Source organism: Channa argus, chromosome 3, assembly GCF_033026475.1.
Source record: "Channa argus isolate prfri chromosome 3, Channa argus male v1.0, whole genome shotgun sequence".
Taxonomy (NCBI): Eukaryota; Metazoa; Chordata; class Actinopteri; order Anabantiformes; family Channidae; genus Channa; species Channa argus.
Window position 1 is genome coordinate 12,562,974 of NC_090199.1, and position 25,087 is coordinate 12,588,060.

General features: G+C 38.7%; 2 protein-coding genes across 10 annotated transcripts in view; both read right to left on the minus strand.

Annotated features, from left to right (window-relative positions):
- The window catches only part of npnta (nephronectin a), a 45,072-nt gene extending 39,617 nt beyond the window's left edge, over positions 1 to 5,455 (minus strand). For 2 of the 8 annotated variants that reach the window (XM_067496795.1, XM_067496794.1), the window contains exon 1: positions 4,932 to 5,437. In XM_067496795.1, coding sequence (XP_067352896.1) covers positions 4,932 to 5,002 — 71 coding nt within the window. In that variant the 5' untranslated portion in view covers positions 5,003 to 5,437. Of the gene's footprint in view, positions 1 to 4,931 lie in introns of all 8 variants that reach the window. The other 6 variants (XM_067496797.1, XM_067496796.1, XM_067496799.1 and 3 more) reach the window with 5 other exon arrangements.
- Positions 5,456 to 6,663: 1,208 nt separating this feature from the next.
- Positions 6,664 to 25,087, minus strand: part of gstcd (glutathione S-transferase, C-terminal domain containing) — a 48,280-nt gene continuing 29,856 nt past the window's right edge. The window contains exons 5-11 of one of the 2 annotated variants that reach the window (XM_067496792.1): positions 24,770 to 24,885; positions 24,421 to 24,465; positions 23,946 to 24,074; positions 18,938 to 19,071; positions 15,459 to 15,489; positions 12,581 to 12,650; positions 6,664 to 9,424 (exon numbers count right to left, since the gene is read on the minus strand). In XM_067496792.1, the coding sequence (XP_067352893.1) occupies positions 9,228 to 9,424; positions 12,581 to 12,650; positions 15,459 to 15,489; positions 18,938 to 19,071; positions 23,946 to 24,074; positions 24,421 to 24,465; positions 24,770 to 24,885 (722 nt within the window). In that variant the 3' untranslated portion in view covers positions 6,664 to 9,227. The remainder of the gene's footprint in view (positions 9,425 to 12,580; positions 12,651 to 15,458; positions 15,490 to 18,937; positions 19,072 to 23,945; positions 24,075 to 24,420; positions 24,466 to 24,769; positions 24,886 to 25,087) is intronic. The other variant, XM_067496793.1, reaches the window with a different exon arrangement.

The window sequence follows — 25,087 nt, forward strand, 5'->3', positions numbered from 1 at the left end:
TCGATCTTGGCATTTAAATCTAATATCCTTTGTTATTTTTTCAAGAAGCAGGAAATTATAATGTGGTAGAGCTGATATTTTGTTTGCCCGGAGGATTTTAACAAACAAATAATTATATACATATTACAACTTTTCTCAGCATGTCAGGATCAGAAGGGCATAACATTTGGCTCTGAGTACATGATGTTATGAAGACTATGAGCAAAGGAGCAGAGTCTGAACTCCTACGGGCTCCCAGTGGATGGTGGGCGAGAGGTGTCTGGAAGGTCTGTTCAGACCAAAGGGGCGCAATAAGGAAACAAGAACCACATGAGATGCAACAGGTCCTGTATTACTGAATCCAATCTTTTCCACTAATGCTTTCTTACACACACTCACATATAAATATAAATGCAGAGTGCATATGGAATGATGTTTCATGTCCTCACTGCTGCTCTCAGTCCTCTTCATGCTGTATTTAGCCTGCGGCAGTTGTGCACAACATGCTCGGAAACGTCAAACTGAGGCTTTTAAACAATTCATCAGCTCACAGTTTCATCACATTTGCACCGCAGCTATGTCAAATACCTATTTTTGTTAGAATGTTTGTGGCTGGAAAATGACTCTTTTTAACCAACAGTGGGTACGTTGTGGTGATATCACCAAACAAACAAAAAAAAAAAAGGAGCAGGAAAAAGAAAAGCTTTAATTTTTGAGATGTACTGGAAAGCTGACATATAATTGACATGACAATATTACCTTTATGTATTAAACTCCTGAATAATGATCCCAAATTGCACAAAGCCTTGAAGGAAGTCAAGCAGATAATTATAACCCTTCAGGCATGCAATGTGACACCTCTTCTCTAGCAAAGACAATCAGATAAGGTTTATCCAGGAAAAACCTGAGAGGTGGATATCCTCACTGGACACCATCTTTATTTTATTTTACCATTGGACAAAGTGCTGGCAGAGCAGTGAGTCTGTTGCTCACAGAGGAGCAGTGTGGGGGACACCGTGACAATCAGATCCATGAACTCCTCATTCAGCGATGATAATTTAATCTATCATCCGTCCATGAAGCCATACTCAAGCATGCAAAGCGTGACTGTGGGCTGGATTTTTCCTCACACACACACACACACACACACACACACTCATAGATGTTGATTGCTGCATCTGTAGCATCTTGGGTGAGTGACTTGCTTGAACATGCAGAACTCAGCAGAAGGCATGAGCTTGTGGAGTCATAAGGTGTCTCCTAGCTTTAATGGACCCCGTCGGCCGCACGCGCTGCCAGATCTGCACGCAGGCTGCCAAGACACATTGCCATGCAGCACCTTACAGGATACTGACAAATATCGGAGGTAAAAATATAAAGTCAGCTGGACAGTTAATGCTAAATGCTTTTTCATACAAAAGAACGTTTACACTGAGTACACACACACACACACACACACAAAAAAAAAAAAAAAAGTATAATGGAATGCAATGCACCACAGTAGTCTTTCAGTAAACACTAAAATGATGTCACAGAGGGAATTTGTGTGTTGATACTCTATTCTGTGGCACTTTTCAGGCTGCAAATTAAAACAAAGCTATATTTGACTGCATCATATCAACAGATGTCCATCATATTTGCATATTTGGAGCAAAATCTTAGCAATAACTTAAAAGTAACAGTATAACAGAATGCATCGTCTCAAATTTGGTAGATTACACATGATTTATTTGTCAACTTTTTAAATACAGTCTAACATTGCCAACAACTGCAAATACATCACTGCCTATCAAGCTGCACGTGCTTATAATCCTTATAGGTGTTTAAATGGAATGATACATTTGTGAGGACCAGCATTAGAGCTGCAATGATTAAATGATCAGTCAAACTAGTATTAACTAAAATCATTTTAGTCTTTTTCCATGCAAAGTGACCATTTGCTGATCACTGCATCCTACATTGTGGGAAGGTGCTGCCTCTCCCTGTCATGTTTTCCAGTAAATATTGTAGGTTTTAGACTTTGAACAGCAAAAACAAGTCACCATTACAGGCTTGCAGAAATGATCACATTTCTAAAAAAATGTTTTTAATTTATCACAAAAAGAGATTTATGAACTGAATAAGTAACGGATAAACGTGTAATGAAAACATTGCCGCACTAACTAACATAGTATGTCTAGGTGCAACATGAAAAAGGAGACTTTGTGCAGCCAAGGACGGGCAGTGACTTCAGTCATGGGTTAATTCCACCACCATGGTGTGCAACACCGCAGAATAAAGCTTTACAAATTACCACAGAAATCCAGTCCGACACAGTGCTAACAACAAGCAATATTAAATAAGATTCACACCACGGGACTTTTAAATCGCGTTAGAATGTACAAGTGTCTGTTCACACAGTGCACTGTGCAGCAGACTCTGCTACGAGGCAACAACAGGACTGGATCTTGCTGCAAATCTTGTATCTTTGCATAGAGGACATAGCACGTCAGTCTCTCTGCCTGTATACGTTCACTACACATACATGAGTAATGACTGAGGCCTTTTCAGGATTGTTTTGAGGCCACTCATAGTGTAGCACTTCCAATACAACTTTACTTTTTTCATTGATTTCTGCTTACTCCCAAACTAAACTATGTTAGCTTTAAACAGAAATGCTCTACGCTGCACTTTCCCCTGAAACATTCATTAAAAGTTGATAGTGTAGTCTGTCTACTTAAGTGAGAGACAGTACTTGAATGTTTTTTTTTCCTTTTTTTTCCTAATGGCGACACACTGATCTGTCTGTCAGTGGACTCTGACTTATTGGTAACTTGCAGAGAACATATGGTCAGGCTAAATTTAAAATCTTCTTTATGACTTGCAATTAAGATGTTGGTACACTGCACTATGTCAGATTAAATACTGGAAAAAGTACAAATAATATTGACACCACAGTCCCTGCTAGCCATAGAATTTAACTTTGTCAGTGTTCTCACACTTATTCTCAACCCCTGCAAGCTTAAATGTGGGTCTGATGTTACAACACCAACACAACCTGGCACCAGTCCACAGCTTGGATTATTACTGTGGAGGTCTGGTATGCGCTACTTGGCTGCGTTAGACTTAACAGTTTAGTGACATCACTAAGGAAGACTATCCTCTACTGTATATGTCCTGTCTTCTTTGCTACATGACAGGAAATTAGCTGTCAGTGAATCCGTGCTCAGAATAAAAAACCTGCAGCAACAGTAAAATCTTTTTAGCCACAGATTTGGTGGTTAAGTATACTGTAGGAGAAGAAGCAAATCTCACCCATGAAGGACCCTTCAGGACTAGATGAAAAAGCCTGTTAGGAACGCTGTCTAAAAGGCAACAAGTGAGGGAGACTAGGTAATAAATTTCTTTTTCACTTGTACTCAGTCTCCGGGGATATTTCCTCGATGAATTAATTTTGAAGCAGAGGCTCGTGCCGAGGCAAGCTTATACCCATAAAAACTGGCAAATTAAGGCCACGGTGACAGGCCACTCCATCAGAAGGGACGTTAATAATGTGCAATATGCTGCTGTTAGGTTAAAGTAAATGATCTTTACATAAAGACAATGCGTGAAATAAAAGTTAAAGCTCTGCATATCTCATCAGATGAAAGCCTGTCACAAAGGACTTATCCATGGGGATTAAGAAAGAAAAGCTCCTAAATAACAACGATATATGTGCACCCAACTGCTATTGTGTTCTTCTCTGCTCTCTCCCTCATTCTCTGTATCACACAGGCACAACTTTTACTGCTTGCTGAACCCTTTGATATCCAAATCACCTATTATGCAATAGTTTGGAACACAGCATAAAACTGAATTGAAAGAGCTTCAGATGCCACAATCTATCAGCAAGCAGGTGGAATGGCAGTCGGTCTGGAAGGGCTTTCTGAAATGCACGCCCACTCTTTCAACAACAATTACTCCCAATCTACAAAGTTTTCCAGTCATTTGAAAAACTTTTAACATGAGTGGGATTCAGCTTTGTGGTTCAATGTGTCTCAGAGAGATACACGAGGAAAAATACAGTGCATGCAACACTTGGCTGCTGTCTTTGTTAGAGATGTTGGAAATTTGGCAGTAGGACTTTGTTTGTGTAGCCCTGTCACTGCTGGATGGACTTCAGTGCAGTTTTACTCTGAACTCTGGTAATCCATCTCAATAAGTACAACAAGTGATGAAATATCGTTCAAACGAATCTAATAAGCATTACATCAATAAACACGAACTGCTTTATCATAAACAGCATGTTAAGAAGCTTTTAAATGATTGTTTCAAGTAAACTACAACTTGGTTTTATTAGGCATGGTTGTAAAAAAAAAAAAAAAAAAGGAAGAAAACACCCATTATCCATCATCCTGAACTCAGATGCACCCATAGGCTGATGGAAATCTCGGACACTTGCATTCTTTAGGGTCTGGCACGTCTACACACCTCTATATTCGCATACTTCGTGGCTTCGTGTTCAAACACGAAGCACAGGGCAATGCGCTGTCAAATCAGTTTATAATCGGCCCAATAAGTGCACAAGACAAGAACCGCGAGTGTGATGTGTGAGCATTAGCACTGACTCCACCACAACGGAATGTGCGCATCGAGGCGCAAATTCAACCCACTGAGATTAGTTCTACGGTTTCAATGAAAATAAAAGTTTGGATAGTAGTCAGAAGATGCCAAGACAAGGAATCGGGGGGAAAGTCCCAACGGGAGCAACCTCTTTTCTCTGGGATCTACAGACAACTTTACGGTTTAGAGAGCATTAAATAATGCCTCAGGTTGCAGCTACGCCAGAAAAGTGCTGCTTTAAATCAATTTGTAGATTTTACATGAACAGACTATACATTCATTGAATCGATCATCACATACTTTTAAATCACAAAGTGGTATTTCACAAAAGCATCGGCTGTGGCAGAAAAATATCAACCATGTGGCTTTACCTGCCATCGAAGTCTGCACTTGCTCCGACCCAGCAGCTGCAGAACAACACCAACTTTATCCATAAAGCCATGATTTCGGGAGTTAACGCGGCCACGCCGCTGATTATTCTTCGTAATCCAAAATCAGAGGCAGGAAACCGCCGAGAAAGAACAAAATACAAAAATAGACAAAGAAGCAGCGGACTTTCAGCGTGGGCAGGTAGGAGACGTGTGCTGCCGTCTCAGGTTGTTCATTTGTGATATTCAGGAGGGAGAGAAACCAGTGCGCTGCCTGGAGGTAGACTGACCCCGACGTTTGTGTGTGTGTGTGTGTGTGTGTGTGGAGCGGGACGCACTCTACCGGGAGGAGAGCGCACAGCTCCTGTCTCTCCTCCTCTCACAAGTTCAGTCGGCGCGTTCTCCGACCAACAGCACCCACTGCAGTCCGACCTAATCTCACGAGCGACGCGAGCAGCGCACATTGGCAGCAAGCTGCACCGTTAATGCAACGCCACGACCTGCACAGCCGCGAGCCACGTAACTCCGTGCCGCGCGCGCTTTGGAAAATGCCTTAATTAATTGCGTAGCCTGCCGAGGCACGCAGGTGCATCGCCCACCCAGGTAGCTGTTGCACGCACAGTAAAGACAGTGAAAATGACTGGGAGTGAATTAGGAGAGGACGCCATAAGCACAACACAGAAAATGAGCGGTTTGATCAGAGTTTCAGCGGCGCCGTAACTGCATGAATAAACAGGTGACGAGGATTTTTATAGAAAAACTTCAGCACACGTTTCCAGCATCAGGCACATGTTGCTCCAGCTTCTTATATCCGTCTGATATAATAATCAGCTGGTTTTCTTGAATGTAATTTTCCCATCACAAAGTGCTCTGCATAACACCTCTTGAAAATTGAACGCACAATATGAAATCGCTGGGTCTTCCATTATTCTCATTCTTCGACAGGAGGTCATGTCAGTTTATATTAGGGTGATTGCCTCCTGCCCAACTCATAAGCAGCAATCCATATTCAAAATCTGGTGAACTGCACATCCAGGCTGGGGGCAGAACCATAAAGGCCTGTCTCATTTTCTGGCATGACAGCCTTCTGCATTAAGAATCCAAGCCAGTCAATAAAATAATTCTCCAATAAGGACTCAATGGGGGAGGAAAAAAGAAAGAAATTACACCATCATTTTCAGTAATGGAGGAGGAGATGAATGAGATGGAGGTGTGATGTGATTATACTGCTGGTTGTACACAATCACCGACGTCCTTTGATACATGGCACTGTTCGCCTGGTTATACGCCCTGTCACTGATTTGATCATAAATCTATACGGTGGCACCGAGGTTTGACATCTCTGGAGGCAAGTGCTCGGACAAATACCGGCTGTGTATAATTACACGTTTAATCACAGACTTTTCATGACTTAACTGTAAGGATGTGGTACCCTGATTTATTATGATGATCACCCCGAATCATGCCTCATTACCAACAGCATTAGTATGTGTTGGGAAATGAGAGTGACCACAGGTGAAACTTCAGTAAGCACAAAACACATTGTATTACTCATACTTTACTCAAAGAAAAATATTTTCTGAAGGATGTGGGTAACAGCTGTTCATTCACAGAGGAATTATGTTGAAAGAGTGGTTCATTGATTGTATTTAGCTATTTGCAGATACATATTGGGGGTTTTGCATGGTCCGATGACCTGCTGTGTACTGAATGGAGAGACTGACAAAAGATAGTGTTTTGTTGGGATTTGGCTGAATTCATCCTTTAATGATCCCCTTGGGATAAGCACTCATTACATTCGAATCAAAACAGACTATGCTAAACTAAGAAAAAAAGTAGAAAAATAATTACAAATATTGAATAGAAGCAGGAAAATCCTAAACTGAGGTTATAAAGGTGACAGCAAATGTGTCATGCAGGGTGTGAAGCATTGGCGGACAAATTGCAACATCACAGAGCGTGCTAAATAACAACAGCTGGGACCTGCAGGCAACCAAAGAGAAAATTTACGCATGATCATTTGTTGTTATTCTGAGCCTCTATAATTATACTCAATGTTGTTTATTAGAAAAACAAACAAGTCAAACGAAGCACAATTTAGGGGTGATAATGCATCAGAAATGGTAATATAAGAGGGAACACAAGATGTTTAAGATAATGGAAAGGGCAACACAGAGGTCCCCTATATCCATTTAAGCTCAGCTTGTGCTTAATATCAGTGTCCGTTAAAGTAACCTGAATACATAAACAAGTTCGCAAAAGGAGAAATTATATAATCAGGGAGAGATCCCAAATATGGAGCGGCGAATTGTTGCAGACCAACAACCCTAAACTCTGCCAGTAATGTAATGAACTGGAAACCGCTGGCCAAAACACAGAGACCAGCTGAATTTTAATTGCAAGTAATATCTGAAGTTAATAAAACAATAAAAGCTTCGTGATTCCCCGTTAGAGGTTTTCTGCTGTAGCAAATTGTTCAGTTCAGAGCTGCTTTTGTAAACACCCACAAATGGCAAACAGAGAAACTCAGTGTCTGCTGATGTTACATTACACGAAAGTGATGAGCCATGACTATTTAAATGCTGATTAACAACATATACACACACATTGTGTGTGTGTGTGTGTGTATATAAAAAATAAAACAATGACATCAACTTCGTAGATACTGATGGTCATCCTCCGGATCCAATTGCTCATAGAAAGTTTAAAATGTATTTGTTTCAGGTTCAGCTTGCGATCTGCACTGTACTTTTGCACTGAGGCCAGTCAGTTAGCCCCATAATAATAAATTCAGCTCAGTGTATTACTGCCAGAAAGGCTTCACGAGGCTGATCATTAGTAAAGAAACACTGTGCATTTGCATAGAAATAAGCTCGCAAATCTCACCCATTTTTTTCAAAACAAAGAATCTTGTCAAGTCACCTTTCCAGCCCTGGGTGTTTGAGCTGATTCAACCCACATCAAACCTCAATATTCTCCTCTCTCTCATGCAAGATTTAAGTAGTGCCGCCTACTCACTCTCGCTTCCTTTATGCCTATATGCATTTCTGTAATATGCTCTTGTGCGGAGCCACAAGCATGAACAGGGAGTCAGACGTCTCCTTTTGAAATAATTCCAGTCCTTGGAAGGAGCTGTGTCTTTGGCCATTCACCTCGGGATAGATTGACTCTGCTGACTGAATTCAGATGAGGTCGATGCCAGAAATGCTTGCACCTCTCTTGGTTAGTTTCAACTTGGCTTCAGCGTGAGCAGGAAAGAGGGCTCTCCGGCTACCTCGCCAGATTTCTCAAGCAGCTGCAATGCATTGTCAAAGGTGACAGCGTAGGATTTTTCAAAGAAACAGATGACCAGTTTCACCAAGGGGAATGAAAGCTTAAGGGGTTACAGTGTGTGTACAGGATTGGAAATACAGAGCATATTGTGTGACTTTCAGCTTCTAGGCTCTGAACATTGTGCTTCTAATCAAGCACACTGACCTTTTTCAGCAGAACCATAAAATATTCATTGCTCTTGAACGTATTATGGGATGCATACCATATTCACATGCATTCTTTATAAGGAATAATCAGGTTCTGTGTAGAACCATGACAAATGCCATATTTTACCCAGTGTGTTATTACTTTCAATCCAATCCCCCCCTCCCTCCTTGCAGTCTCTCCAAAAACACACACAGAGGAGAGGTAAATAATAATTCCCCATCTCACCTTCAGATCATCAGATAAGTTTGAGTGCTGGATTTCTCCTTCTTCTGTTAATACCTGGCCACAGAGGGAAGCCGAATGCTGAATTCTATCACATAAGGCCATACACCGACTGTTTGCAAAAACAGCATGTGGAAATATGACATAGTCTATTCACAATGTGGTTGCGTGACTCCTGCTGCTTCTGTTTATGCCGACAGCTTGATCACACAGTTTAGGCACGACCGTAACGTAGCAGTTGGTGAGAAGCTTGAGCTCGTTTGCAACAACTAAGCCTCAAATAACTATAGAGGTGAGTAATTCTCAAAGTGCACTCTTCCACGTGTATATCAAAACAATCTTGACACTTCTACTTTAATCTTCAGCCTGAAAGAAAATTAAAAAGACCACTTCTTACAAAATGGCTTGTGAAAAACAAATAAGAGAATGGTGAAGGTGGATAAAAACACAAAGTGTGTGTGTGTTTATACACACACATATATAGGTGTACTGTATACTCAGTACAGTCATAACATAGCCAGGAGCTGCAGAGGCTGAGTACTTTATCAAACCCTGACCACGCTGAAGATGCTCTGCTGTACACTGGTGCTTGCAGCCCTAATTATGCACCGGTGCTTCCAGTTGGCTTGGACTGTCCCCCTCTTTTAGTCCCCTCTTCTGCGGCGGCCTTCCCACCAGCATGTTGTTTTTTGGGGAACAGCTTTCAGGCTCCATAGTCATCACCTGTACAGAGTACCCATGACTCTCTGCTGCCCACGACCGGTCCAAGTCTACCAGGCCCATACACTGTTTACCTGTGTGGTGCAAAAAAATAAAGAATAAATAGAAACATTTATTTATATATAAATAAAATGTCCCAGTATCACTTAATTCTAGAAGAACGAGAATTTCAGGGTTGCAAATGATTATTTCTAATTTCTAGCAACATGGACAACAGGAAGTGACATGTTAAATGTATTATTGTTTTGGTTTTCAACAACAACAACAACAACAAAAAAACACATTATATTATACTGATGATAAGCAGTATATTTTCACATTGACAGAGCAGAAAAAAATAGTTTGCTACTTTTTGTGATTGATAATTACAATAACCAATTAGGTACCCATTGCTTCAGCTACTGTATATCTAATATTGAAATTATTATAGCTTTTACGCAATCTGTACAAGCATTATTGGCAAACGATTCCTCAAGTCTACTACAATGATACATTGTATAGTAGAATTCTAATCTAATTTTATTTTTTGGGCACATCTTCTGGATTCAGTTGGGTTTCAAAGAGACATTTGTACTGTACAGCGTGATACAATGAATGTCCGGTTACAAACACACAGGGCAACCCCTAAGTGACTTTGTTCTTTGACGGAACAGTTTCTAATCTGATGTGAGTTGTCCCTTTTAGCAAAATCACATCTCCATCCATAGGGAACGGGGCTGCACCAAATGATTTGATGACTATGAAAATGCTGTGAATCAAATGCTATCAGATTGAGTGTCACCAGATGTTAACGCAAATGAACAGTAATATTTTAGTCCAGTGCGTCTGGCAGCACCATCCAACACCATCGTTAAAACACCAAGTGATGGAACATATTTTGAAAGAGCGGCGTTTGCCCCTCCAGTGGAGTAACAAAGATTTACGGGATTTCGGGAATGTATATCAAGGAGCACCGAAGCTGTCCTGGCAGCCTGTGATGACAGTAATAGTGTGTTGTTTAATTTGTCACCCATCTGTTTATGCTGGGACTGTATATCCCAGCCAATAACAGAACATTAAAATATCGGTCAGGTTTGATTAGGTGGCATTGCTACAGTTTTGCTTTATATACATATCAGCATCAGAAGTCACTTCACAGAGTTTCATACTTTTAAATTAAAACAATTTAAAGTTTACAATTTAAATCTTAAACATTTCATGGCATACCCTTTAGTAATAACTGTGTACCCGTTCAGTGATTTTCCATTGTAATAATCCATCATTTTCACGTTCCCTCAACGATCACAGCTTTATATTATAGCCCCCATATGTTGTACTTACCATGTACACAATCATGTCCAGATTTGTGACTGTTCCATATGGCTATGGTGCAAGTACAACGTATGCAGGCTGTAATTTACGGTGATCATTAGCCCCTTGTTCCCTTTAATTACAGAAAAAGTACATTGTGTGCACACTGTACTATAAAGTGCTGAATTGGTTTTCCTGCACAATCATCATCTGCACCCATCCAATCAGGGTAAGTCGCCTGTAAATTAATTTTAAAAGAAAAATCACTGCAGAAGGTAATTACTCCATCATGCCCACATTTCCATGTTTGCTGCTCAGTAATGGTCATCCAGTATCTCGTAATAATAACAATAATACTTATAGTAAAGGTTCTTGCTATGTTGCTATCAAACTTGACGTGGTTTCTAAACACAAAGGTCATATACATACCACATAACATTATAGATAACCCCTAGTTAGGAAATACTTAATTTACTGCCTCATTCATCAAACTCTGCATCTTGTCCCGTTGTACGTAAAAGTATGGACATTAACTCTACAGCTAGTACATCATTGGAAATGGGTACCCTGTAAATTTGTGTAATTATGTAGTATGTTGTGGGCTGTATTCTTAAGCATTACCTACTTTTCTATTAGAGCATTCTTTAAGATTTCAGATTATGCAGTTTAGCAGTTAGGAATTTAGTTGGTCAAAGTCACTCTGGTAGGCTCTGGAGAGAGAGATGGATGAGATCAAACATGGTTTGAAAATGTTAGTAAGAAAGGTTGAGCCCTGTTAGGTGCTATAGAGCAGAAACCACTGTGACAGGTGGCATCAGGTACAGATGAAAGGGCTTCAGACCGACAACTCTTTTGGGATCCTCCTCGGATTCTGTGGGAAGCTCTGATAAGCTTAAGAGCTAACAGGGCATAGAGAGTCCGCAACATAAACACTGTACAGTGAAGCTCCAGCACAGGCCTGGAGGTTTCAGTCTGACAAAACACTTCCCCCTCAGTCTGACAACAGTGATCTGGCAGCTGTTCAATGCAGCTGTTTTGTCACTCTGATAAAATCCCTGCATTAACATTTTTCACACTTCTCACAAGTCTAGGGTTTTTGAGAAAGGGGGGTAGGGTTGGGTGGCAGTAAAAAAAAAACAAAAACCTTACAACACTGACATGTAACAGATAATTGCTCAGGTGTAATAAACAGAGTCACATGCAAACATGTCTCACTGGTGTACATCGTGATAAACAGATATCAAACCGGCACTGTGACCATCAGGATTGGGGAAAAAAAAAAAAAACATTCCCATGAAATTTGGCATACAATTCCATCTATCCATTCATTATCTAAACTTCTTATCCTGTTAAGAGTTGTGGGGCTGTTGGAGCAAATCCAAACTGTCATTGGGAAGGAGATAGGGTACACCCCAGACAGGTCGCCGGTTCATCACAGAGCTAGCACACTCAATTTAACACTTGCAAGCATTTAGCGTCACCAGTTTACCTAGCTGCATGTGGATTGTGGGAAAACACATGAGCGCCTGAAGGAAATTCTGGCAAAGTAGGAACAAGCAAATTCCACGGAAAAACACCACAGATGGCAGCTGTGTATATACTGCACTGACATTAATAATAATAATAATAATAATAATTCATTTTATTTAGGAATGTTTTAAATGGTTTCATTTCTTGCAATGTGTTTTTTTTTGTAAGTCTTTGGTTATAAATTACTGTTTTGCATCTGTCCCCCATGCTGCCTCTTGGCCAGGTCGATGATATAAATGAGAATTGGTTCTCAATTACCTTACCTGGTTAAATAAATAAATAAATAAATAAAAATATGCAATAAAAATATAAAAATAAATATAAATATAGTACACATTTGAATATAGAAAAAGGTACAAAACAATTGCTGTTAAAGAGTATTGTTGTAGATGTAGAGGACAGTACTTTACCTATAAGTCGCCTCTCAGGAGGAAGCTGGACAGCAGTTTGGTCTGCAAAGCGGCAGAGGATCATGTGTTCCTGAAACAAGGGTAAGCAGTGAGTACAGGAGCAGTTTATTGCAGTTTTTAACAAACACTAACACTAATCATGAAGCCCTGGCTCTGAATGTTTTGTCTTTAAACAACGTAACCAATTATGCATATCAGAGATCGAAAGTCCACAAACACTGACTTAAAATGAGCCATCCAGTGAAACTAACACTATCATGCATGCACATACACATATCCATCTCCCTTTCTACCCTTCTTACAGCTATGAACAAGAGCCTGCCTCAGCATGAACTATCAGAAACTAGAAACAGGTCTCATCTGATCACTAGTTGATCGTTTGGAAAAAAAATTCACTCAAACAAGTGTTTTTATTTCTTTTCAAAGTAGAATACAGTACTAGATACTGGAGCATATACTATAGAGCAGCATGGCTCCAGTCGTGACTGTCAGTCAACCACTTTGATCCAAACTAAAATGTTAAGACAACTATTTGATGGCTAGCCGTGAAACATAGACATTCATGGTCCCCAGAGGAATAGGCCTAATGATTCTGATGTGCCCAGGCCTTTTTCTTCTGCCAACAGCACGTTGACATCCAGAGTAATGACAGCTATTGGAAAAACTGCCAAGTAATATGCTTCATACATTTTTGTCTCTCTCTGGATGAACTGTAATAACTTTAGTGAACCCCTCACTTTTCTTCTAGTGCTACTGTTCGAACAAGTAGTCAAACTGCCCAGGACTTTGGTTTATGTTGCATAATGTCGTCACTTGAAGAGTCACTGATTAACAGTGATCAAACTGATGTCTCTGCATAGTTGCACACAGTGTCAGACTGGCTGACCAAGCACAGGACAAAAGAAAACTAGAATTAACCTACTGCTGTTGTGCTGTATGCCTCCAAGAACTAGTCAAGTTGCAGTTTACATGCATGATTTTCCAGACTCAGTTTGTTCATCCTTGAGTCGAAATGAACGGCTGTGCCAAATGCGAGTAAGTTCCTAAGATATCACGCTGAAAATATTGCATTCAAGGGGGGGTCACAGTGACCTTGACTTTTCACCCCTCAAAATCTAATCCCGTCAACTGGGTTATGTTGGATGTTGGCCAAATTTCAAGATGTGCTTGTTATATCACAAGAAAGGTTAGATGTGAGGTCACAATTACCTTGACCTCTGACTCCCAAAATGGAATCAGTTCATTCTTGAGTTCAAGTGGACGTTTGGGCTGAATTTAAACAAGTTCCCTCAGGGCAAAACTGAGATATTGTGTTCACAAGAATGGGACAGACGGACAACCTGAAAGCATACCGGCTCCAGCTCTTGTCAGCATGAGGGCATAAAAATAATGGAAATATTCTTTGCATACAAAGGGCCCATTTAAACGCTCCAGAAATGTCAAATGAATCCTGTTTAGGTTATTTTTTTCTAATCAAAGAACAAGTTTTGCTGTCTTGTTTTTACCTCGCTATGGTTCATGGAACAAGTGACTCAGGAGAGTAGTTAGTCATTTCTAGCCTTCTTCTACTTTAATTGATTCCAATTCTCAGTCTGCAGGGATGATGCTGAATGCAAGGCCATGGAGCAGGTGCTTAAAGTTAGCATTGAACAACAATATCTAAAACCATTTGCCCGTTATACCTGTGATATACCATTTATCAATGTGCTGTCATTCTCTTTACTACTATAGTTAAGAAAGCACAACTATGTTTCTGCTATTGAACAATGCAATGCAGCTTTTATATCAGCAAAGGCTTGTTGGGTGTTTGGGACCTTGGCCAGAGGAAAAACTGTGGAGTTCTGTGCACTCAGCCCATACGAATGGCAAATACCAAACATGGCTGTTAAAAACAAATCTACAGGAGTAGACGGGCAGATAATGTGTCTGCAGGTTTAAACAGAATATAGACTTCGCCTATTAGTTGCTTACGTGTTTACCTTTTTGGTCTCCAGATAGAAAACATGGCAATTTGCTCACTGGGCTTTTGGACAAACAGCAGGAAAAAATAAATAAAAAATCAGCTCACTATCACAGAACAGTGTAATTGCTCAATGTCTTATAAATAATTTGTGCCTCTCAAGGTGTTTCTTCTAGTGCACAAAGGAAAAGAAATTAGAGGTGGTCCAATGTTGTGACATGTCAACTCTTGAGGTTGCTATGGTTAGGACCTGCAGCAACTTTTGCACAGATTATCCCCTGGGGCACTGACAGGTCCCATACATCATCATAGGATGGGCCCTCCCAGAGTACAGTGCTGTGTCTGTGCTGAGAGATAAGGGATTGAGAGACTGGAGGGTGTGAGCCTCCCTCTTGTAACTGTCTGGGGAATCTTTGTTTCCCAAGGCAGTGACGAGCCCATTGATACCATTTATTTTATTTTATTGTCTTATAAAAGACAAAAAAACAATCAAACAAAAAAGAAACGGTTATAATACAAATCCTCCTGAGACTAAGCAAAATAAAGGTGTATCAAATAGTTTTTATGGCTTTGAAATTTTGATGGATAAAAACTTTAAAAGGCATCACTAAATAACCAGCGCCAACAAATTGGATTTTAATCAATACTTAGAACCAGTTACTGTCACTCTGCAACTTGTTGATGCAGTTCGAATAGTTTAGGATGAGAAGAGTAGAAGAGAAAATATGAAACCATTAAGTTGGTAACAACTGTGATCCTATAGTTACTTGCTGTTTATACACTACATGTGTTTTCTACCAAGCAGTTTACAATTTACTTGCTGAGTATCTATTTACCTGATATTTTGTCTCAGTGCAAATTATTAATAAATGTAATATAGGGATTCAATCTCTTATCATTAATCATTTTAAATCATACCTTGTAAGTCAAAGTCTCTCGAAACCTTTTGCTGTAAAAAAGAAAAGACAATTATTAAAAGAAAGATATTTCCATCTTAAAAGAGCAGCACAGAAGACATGACAGTAAAATGTATTTACTACATTTACAGTGCCTCTAAAAATTTGTTGTCCCTTTTGGAGGTTTTTACATTTTATTTATTTATTTATAAATTTCAAGCTGAATTGTGGTAGATGTAATTTAATATCTTAAATTTTAGCTAGACTTTGCCAGAAGGCACGAGTAGGAAGGTTCTTTGATCTGAGGAGTTGAGCTTTGTGGCCATCAGACAGGACGCCATGACTGATAAAGAACACAGGCAACACGTGTTGTGTACAGTCTCTCCCATCTCAGCTGCTGAAGCTTGTAACTCCTTCATTAGGGTCACAGGTGTCTTGGTGGCCTCTTTCGCTAGTTTCCTTTTTGCAAAGTTATTTTGAGCATAGCCTGCTGTAGGCAGTATGTGCCTCTGCTTTCATTTATTAAATATGTATTTAAATGTACTGAGGAGATATTCAGTCACTTGTAAGTGTTGTAGCCATCCTTTGACTTCTGCTTTTCAATTATCCTTTCAAAGAGTTAATTAGGTTGTTCTTCTGTCTTCGTTGGGTACATTTTGGTCTGACTATTGATTAACCAGTAACTGAATCTTGCATGTACAGGTGTATTTATACTACAATCCTTCACACATTTACTGCACTCAGTTTATCTCTATTTAACCAATTGTGATTTCTCAAACCAAATGTCTGCAGGTGGGTTGCTTTAAAGGAGTGAACATCTAAAAATGTTCTGTTTTATATTTTAAAACTATTTATATTACTTTCTAGATCTGTTTTTACTTTGAGTTTCAACTTTGTTTAGTCAAATAAACCAAATTACATTTACAATCATTTAATGTCAATTAATAAATAAATAAAGTTTGAAACTTCTAAGGAAAGCAAACACTTTCTGTCTCTCAGTATCTCATGTTTACTTAAAAAGGCCTGAGGGCATACATTTTATTGTTAGATAACATCACATCATAAACAAATTAGGAATATATAACTAAATCTAAGGCAAATAAAAAGTCAGTTTGTTTTTGAATGCTAAACATGGTCAAACCCTTGATGAAGATAATTAAAAGTCAACATGAAGGGGGTCAGGGGTTAGTGAGCAGCCAAGTCACACGGAGAGAAGTTTAACTTGACCTGTTTGGGTCTTAATGAAATGGGCGGTTTAGTTTCACAGCTCATAAAAATCTGTGAACTTCCTGGAATGTCTACACCTGCAGAACATCCACATCAGTACCTGGAACATGACCTGGGGGGGAAAACACTAAAAGTAGCAGGATGAAGACTGACAGAGTCAGGTGTGTAGGCCTCTCTCACAAACTACCCTGCAGAAACACAGCTTCTTCTTCTTTTTTTTTGTCATTTTTGAATATTTTATAAGGAGTCGGGAGGGAATAAGTGTCAAGCTAGCAAAAACGAAGTATGTGATAACTCCTAAATATTTATACAGTACACTAAGGGTTCTGCCAAAGGCACAATTTTAGGGCAAGAAATACAATGGACACAATGGAAAATATTCATAACTTAAATGTTATCAGGGAAGCCTGAAATAACAAACATTATCGTAACACCTGAAGAATAGTAACTATTGCTGTATATCAGTGTGTGCAGTAGGCATAACAAGGTCCCAGTAACAAAGCAACAAACGCTCCAAACTGCATTACTAGTTGTAGTGAAAATTTGTTTATTGTGAATAAAAAAAAGTTCTCACTGGCAGCTGTCCACTGACATAACACCAATGATGTGCCACTCATGTCTGAATGTTTATCTGAATTGTGGATCATGCTATATAATGTTTTTAATCTATATTCTATATAATATCTGTAAATACAGCAGCATGCTAATTAGACACAATTAGTAAGACGAAAAAACACATTTTACCGTGTTATAAAAAATAAACTCTAATAGACATGTTTTAAAACAAGTCATGACACATGAAGCCAAGTTTTACGCACCTGTTTTGCCACTTAACTAGTGGTATTTCACTGCTCTTTGACCAGCATGTGACACGTGGAAACAGAACATCACTCGCCATTGCCGTAAACTATTCTCCACTTGGTTATGACAACTCCTATTTGCTACTGACTGTGATGTGGTGCTACTGTTTGCTACATTAAAACTGGCAGGTTATAGTATTGCTTATAGTTAAAAACATCTATCTATTATCATTTGCAAGTTTAGTGAAACCAACAACTAGAAATTCCTTACATGATGACTATTTTCACTAATGGTTTTTTTATTTTAGTAGACAGTAACACTTGCTTTCACACTGGCAGTGTGTGACCACAATTGCAACCCCTACCAAATAAAAAAAAAAAAAAAAGGGAAAGATGTCCAAAAACCAACAGGGAAAATTGCAGGGTAAACTGGGATGGAATATCAGCCGGAGTGATGAGGGCAGCGGGGAATGAGCACAGAGTGCCAGAGGTGACTAAGCTTTAGCTGGGCTGTGAATCTGGACAGAAAACTTTTAACAAATTCACTTAGGTACATTACATCAATCTGCTCAACATTTCCTGACAGTTTATTTTTTTCTTCTTACTTTATGTCACTGGACATGGTTACAACAATAATAATAAAAAAATGAACAACTTCATGAGGAAAAATGGGTGAATGGGTGAATGCTACCCACAGCCCAACTTGGTCAAATTAAATGCATAATTAGACCATTATTTAAAAAAACATTTTAATATATCAGTCACAGTGATCAGTCTCGTAGTTGCTACAACAGCAATCCTACCCAACAGCATTGTTTTGTAGTCTAAATTCTGCAAAGGTTGATTCTTTAGCTATCACAGTACCATTAGTCAATAGAGTGCTGCTATAGCAACGAGATCAACAGTAGCAAAGTACAGCCTTTGCTCCTACATTTCCTTCTCTGCTGTTGTTATGTTCTTCCACCGCTAATCAAATAGCTTCACAATTTAGGTTACGGCACCACGAAGACAAAAAATTAAGTGTTCGATTTTCTGTAACACAATGTGTGATAATGTAATACCAAAAATACAGCAGTTCTTATTATCTGTACCTTCAGATCTTCCTGTTACTTGGTAATATCCATGACAACCTTTACATACAGACCATATGCTCTGTTGCTGTGTCAGAGATTGAAAGGGTGAACGGACCCTGTTGTTAAGGTGATGTGACACTGCTGCCTTATACAGTCAGTGTTGATAAAAGACAGAAGGAGAACAAAAAGCAGTGACAAAAGATGTACATTTGATTGTTTATATTTGCCAGAGAGAGTGTGAAGATAAATGTGAAAATGATTGAGTGAGAGCACTAAAGAGAAACATAAAAAATCATGAAATGGGAGAGCAGAGAAGCACAGATACAAGCAGGGGTCTAACAAGAAAAACAGCAAGGTCAGAAACATCATTATCAGGAGTTGAACAGCAAGCAGGTACACACCTTTTGGGAAACGTGAACTTGACAGCATTCTGAATGAAGCCATAACAACAAGGACTGACGACAAACGCAGCTTGTGCCAGGATGCAATGCTCCATCACCATGTCTGTTGCAATGCCACATGCATGAAGGGCAACCTGAAGTAAAACAGATAAACTTGTTACTTTAACCAATAAAAATCCAATCTTTCTTAAAAATCTTCTTAGTCTAGTGGCAAGACCAAAGTGACAGCACTTGAGAGCACGTACTTAATCCCATTGATTATTTCATAATGGCTGCTGTTATTAAATATAACTGTGCTCTCAAAGGTGCAGACTTGGGGAGTTAGAGCAAACAAAATGTATTAGGGCTTTCGGAGCAAAGGCACGAATGCATCAGGATTCCTATTGAGTGGGTAAACTGTGTGTGGTGATGAAGACCAGGCTATGAATTAGTCATGGGGTGGTTATATATTAGATAGCAAAAAAGGACTAAAAGACCCCATATTATACCCTGTCTCTATTCAAGCTATCTCTCGCCTAGTCCATCTGCAAAAATACATTATGAGTCCTCAAAGAAAATGAGTTTCATACCCAAAGTACAGTGGAAAAATGATGATTTCCTCTCAAGCGTACATTAGCTAAATAGATTCTCTGTTAATGGTGCAAATAAAATGCATTATCAACGGTCTAATGTGACAATAGCAACCCAGGCTCACTGAAATTAACCCAATCCAACTCAAGCTGCCACCTAGAAGTTCTATTGTTGTTTTCCAAGAAGTTGTCACTTGGCGTCTGAGAGTCTGAATCTGCTGTATGTTGCCTTGGCAGAAGTGCCACACAGCAGAAGTTCAGCATCAGTCAGAACAGGGCTGAGCCAATGTTGGCCACAGCTCCAAAGATTAAACACACAAACTCTAAACATGGTCAAACCCACTCGTAAAGTCACCGACATGTCTGGGTACATTTCTCAGATGTTCATAAGCTCTCCATGGAGGCCGCACGGTCGTAGCAAATATTTATCTCACAACTACACAAGAAACCAAAGGTGAATTATTTTACATGTAATTTCACATGTTGTTCTTGAAAATGAGTTTTTCCATTTTCACAGAAGCACCGTGTGTTTGCTCTAAATGTTAATCTGCAAAGAATAATTTATACTTTTTCAAAAACATTTGCATTGATTTAAATATTAAGTTATGCAAGGAGACTCTGCCTCCTGAAACAATAACCATAGACTGAAAATTAGGGAATTACCATCAATTACCCGTATGGCCTTGATTCTATTTGACACTATTTTCTATCCTGCGGTACTTCACAGTAGAGGGGAAATATTCTTATGTTCCTCCGTCAGCACATTTCAGAGTGCTGATTGGGAGGAGGAGACACAATCAAAGATTGTATGATGTTGCACCCCCCCACATCTAAAGCAGAACTACTTAGCAAAGTAACACCATCACTCTTACCCAGCTACTTAATGTTGTACATTAGTCATGCCGTGGTAAATCCTAATTACATTTTATAACCTTTAGCACTGATTTAACGCAAACACAAAGCCACTCAACCAACAGCAATGAAGTAAATTAAAACACATTCTGATATTTTGATAACTAATTATGCATTTCTAATTCCTGATATAAAAAAAGTGTTTTTCACAGTTAAGTACAATTTATTCTGTTTAAAGCACTACATAATTAATGCTTTACTCCAACTTAATATGGTTTGTGTGTAACAAATAAAATGCATAAAAATGTAAAGGTGAAAATGTATGCAAGGCACATTTAACACCTTCTCAGAGACAAAAAAATCTCTATCTAAATATTTTACTAGAATAAGATATTACAAATTAATATATAACAACTACACAAAGAACTAGGGGACATTTACATTATACATGTTCTTTGTCTGTTAAGGAGTAAAATAGCTGTTCGTATCTTTCTCTCAATAGTCACATCACAGACATATTGAGGCTTCATTATTCATTGTAATTGAAGTAATTACATTCGTACCCCATCCTACTTAGACATGAGACAGAACAAGTTCTGCAATAATAATACTCTACTTGATCAACACCCTTTTGCAGCAGTGTGTTGCTAGCTTTGCAGTGCAAAAGTGAGTGATGCAATGCTTTTAAAAGGCTTTTCTGGCTGTCTTTACTGAGTTGAACTGTAGACGTTCACTTTTGTGACTGTTCTTTTCAGTTTGTTGCACTAAATATTACCTGTCAGTAAAATAAACATATGTATTGTTATCTAAAACTTTGTCAGTAGAACCTGACAAAGAGCAGTTCTAATAAATGTGTGCATAAATAATATTTACATAACTGTGATTTAAGTCAATAAAAAGGTTGGTTTACTCCTACAAGTGGATGTGATACTGCAACAGATTAAATCTTTCAGTGTTAAAAAAGATCCAAGTCCTTAAACTGCATTAGCACTGGAATTCCTCCTGATGAAGCCTTATTAGAGTTGATCAATTTCAATTTTACATAACGCTTAAAGCCATAACAACAAATACTTTTCTTCACACAAACATTAAAAAACTCAACTGAAAGAATCAATTTTAAACAATCAGATCTTCAGGCAGGACCTGGATCTAATAAAATCCAAATAACTTTAAGCTCCAACGCATTTCCTGCCTCTGAGGTCTATTGGTTCAATGATATAAAGGCTAAAAATAAAATGTAATGTATATAGAGGCAATTTCTGTTTCCCGTCTAACACCTGTGTCATGTAACTGTGGAGAGGAACAGCAGACATAGACTCAGAATAGCAACACCGCCACGTAATTAGCCTGATTAAATGAACATCACTAAAAATGGGACCATGTATAATACATAACAGGATGAAAGTCAGCGTGATGGGTGGCTCCTTCAGGTAGAATTATCTGTGTCATGCAGGAAGAAGTTTGCCAAAGCAACAGCTGAGGTTGCATAAACGTGGAGGTATGAATCTCACACAGAGCAGAAAATGACAAACTCAAGCACCTTTCTCATACATAAACCTTAACATTCATGGGAATAAAATCCGCATATGTGCATAAACTTTCTGACTAGGTTACAAAAAAAAAAACACCCACATATTGTAGACAAGAATAATTTGTATTGTTTGTTTTTTTCCAAGTAGAACAGGTCTCAGTGGAGTGACAATGCTGGAACAATAGCATTTTCTAATTACATCAGGTACATATAGACTCCTATTTGTCCCAGAGAAAGTTACAGTAAAGCTACTAGAACAGCTGGCTTTCCCAAAACTGGGCTATGATGTACGGTGAGAAGCTGGATCTCCCCAAAATGTTTGGGGGAAAACATTACCTGATACATATTAAGAAGGACAAAGTTGAGAAGAGCAAAAATGGTTGAATAGGAACAGGAATTTAGAGACTGCACAAGGTAATTTGTTGTTTAATCTCAAAGATCCTTTTTTTGCGTGACTCTGCCAGATTCAAGTACATAAATAACTGCAGTTAAGGACATATTTGCTCTAAATGGATAGTAACCATCAGAGAAGAGCTCTGTAGATGACAGTGGGTGTTTTAAATTGGACCTGTGAGGGGTTCAGCCTGCAACTAAAGAGCCACTCAGTGTTAAATCTTTGCTTGTTTTACCCCTATTAAGCAGAGCTTGAGAGTTAGTAAAATATTTATTCTGTTGTTGCAAGTAACTGCAGAATTAAAGCCCCTTTTCTAAGTCAGATCCTTTAGCTTTTTAATACAAAGAGGCAGAACTGCAGTCTTGGCAGATATGTAGGCGTGAAAATGTATGATGAATGAAGAAGTAAAAGGGTGACATGGCAAGTTGCCTGCATAAAACTTGAAATGGCTGGCAGTCATTTTTACTTTTATTACAAATGCTTTTCAAAGATGACTTTTCTTTCCAAATATGACTCCTGAGCTTTTAATAAGACCATAACCTCTAACATCATAGCAAAATCAAAGCAAAAGCATCTTTGGATAACAGACTTTAATGGTAAACAAAAGCAAACAAAGAAAAGCTACCCATTAATATGGCTAATTTAAGACATCCTTTAACCCTGACATTATCTTTGCCCTTCAACTACCTTTTGGCTTTGCAATAATCAGAAAGGGGAGCGCAGCATGGAGCACTAAAAGGGTTCTGATTAAAAGCTCCACTTCAGGAAATGAAAAGGCTTCTTAGCTGCCCTGACAAAAATAATTACACGTTGGCATTTTCAGATTCTGGAAACAGATGAGGGAATGACAAGTCTCTTCATGTGATGTGTGGTTGTGCTTCAGTGAAATATATAAATATTTAAAAACTAAAAATACAATGTTCAGACACCTTGCAGTAAAGTTGTGATTGCAGAGCAGGAAGTCACACAATGTTTACGCAAGCCTTAAGCAAATGTGTTTACTTCTCAGATTCAATCCATCATCTGAAATTACATGCACTAGGTTATTAGTTGAATTATTAATATTTTTCTTCTAGACCAAAAGGTCATATCACACCTCAAAGTAAAAAAAAAGGTCAATGTATATGTGCACAGTATTAAAATTCACAAAGCCAGACACGCTGTAAAAGTCAAATGACGGATAGCTGTAACTGTTCTCACAGTTACAGCTATATGGGGTTGGTTAATTACTCAGATAATAGGGTTGTTGCACATTTTAATGCAGTAAAATAATTTGTTGCATAGCAGGGAAAAGTTGATATAAATGTTGGAGCACGATAACATGGCAGGGGGAATAACCTGATTCTCAATACATTCAGGTACAAAAGAAATTTGCCATGACACTGCTTATTCCAATTTCTGTTTCCATTTTTTGTTAGTGGGGAAGTGGGCAAGGAATTAAAGTAATCTAATTTGCTCAAAGATGTGGAAATTAAAAAAATCACATACTGATTACAGTTTTAACAAAATGCAAATCTAAGAAAAATAAATTCAATCAGTACAGAGTATAAATAGAGTCAAACTGTGAAGGAAGCTTTACTTTCTATTTGTTTGCAATTAGTGGATCATAAAAAAGAAAACCAAATTGCTGCATAGGCACATTTCTTTGTTTTATATGCTCACCCCAATGTGAAAGGGTCCGATGAAGTAATCCAAATTGGCCTGAATGAAGCCAATGTTTGTCAGACCCAGCTCAGCACTTCGAATCTGTGCTCTGACCAAGGACTCTTCTTTGTTCTCTATCAGAATTACCTTGAATAAAAACAAAATAACTAACACAGCTGCATGTAGATGCTACTCGTTAGATCAGAAATAATCGAGTTTAAATGTATTACAACACGAACATGTACGCAGGAAAACAAACAGACTTTAATTACATGTGTTCCTTGTTATAGAACATTAATTTACAGGATGGCTATACTTTTGTAATAAACAGAAAAATATGATAAAACATGCACATTAAGTTTACATCCACAGGTATATCTGTTGGCTTACCTTTCTTATCTTCTTAAAAGATGATAAATGTCTATCACAGGTTCTATGAATGCTAAAACATACAAAAAAAAAACAGACTCATTTGTGCAAATACACACATTACCTGGCAATCTGGGAGCGTGTGAGCCACAACAATTCCTACGTGACCCTGAAAGACAGCATTAGGTAAAAAAAACTAAAAGGCCATCAAGAGGGTTATGATTAGTGCTGCCCTTTCCAACCAAATATTGACCCTATAGCCATGCAGCTCCGCTGCTCTTAGCCTGCATTTTCATGAGAATAATCACCAGCCTGCCTGAATGTACTGGTTAACAACGAAATGCATTTAAAAGAAAAAAAAATCAGAATATGAGCACGAGTTCCTTTGAACAGGCTGCTGAAGTAGTCAAATGTAGCCACGGTCAGGTGCAGCAATCAATACACATGCAAAGCTGATGGATGAGCACACTTACCGTTCCACTGCAGAAATCCACAACCGTGTATCCTGGCCTGGCTAGCCGTGTAACCATGGCAACCAAGTTATTCAGCTGTTGCCTCTTCCTGACTGCACGGATATTTGACATTTTCCCTGCAAAAGATTGAAGGTTTTCATTGCATGAGAGCATAAGGTGGAAAAGCAACAGGTTTTTACAGGAAATTAATCAATTAAGGGAAAATCGACTCTACTACTTCATCTACTGTATCTACTACTCTAAACCAATAAATATAAATGGAATTTCATTAGAAAATTATAAAAGCCCGTTTTGGAGCTTGGTTGGTTCCAGTCAATA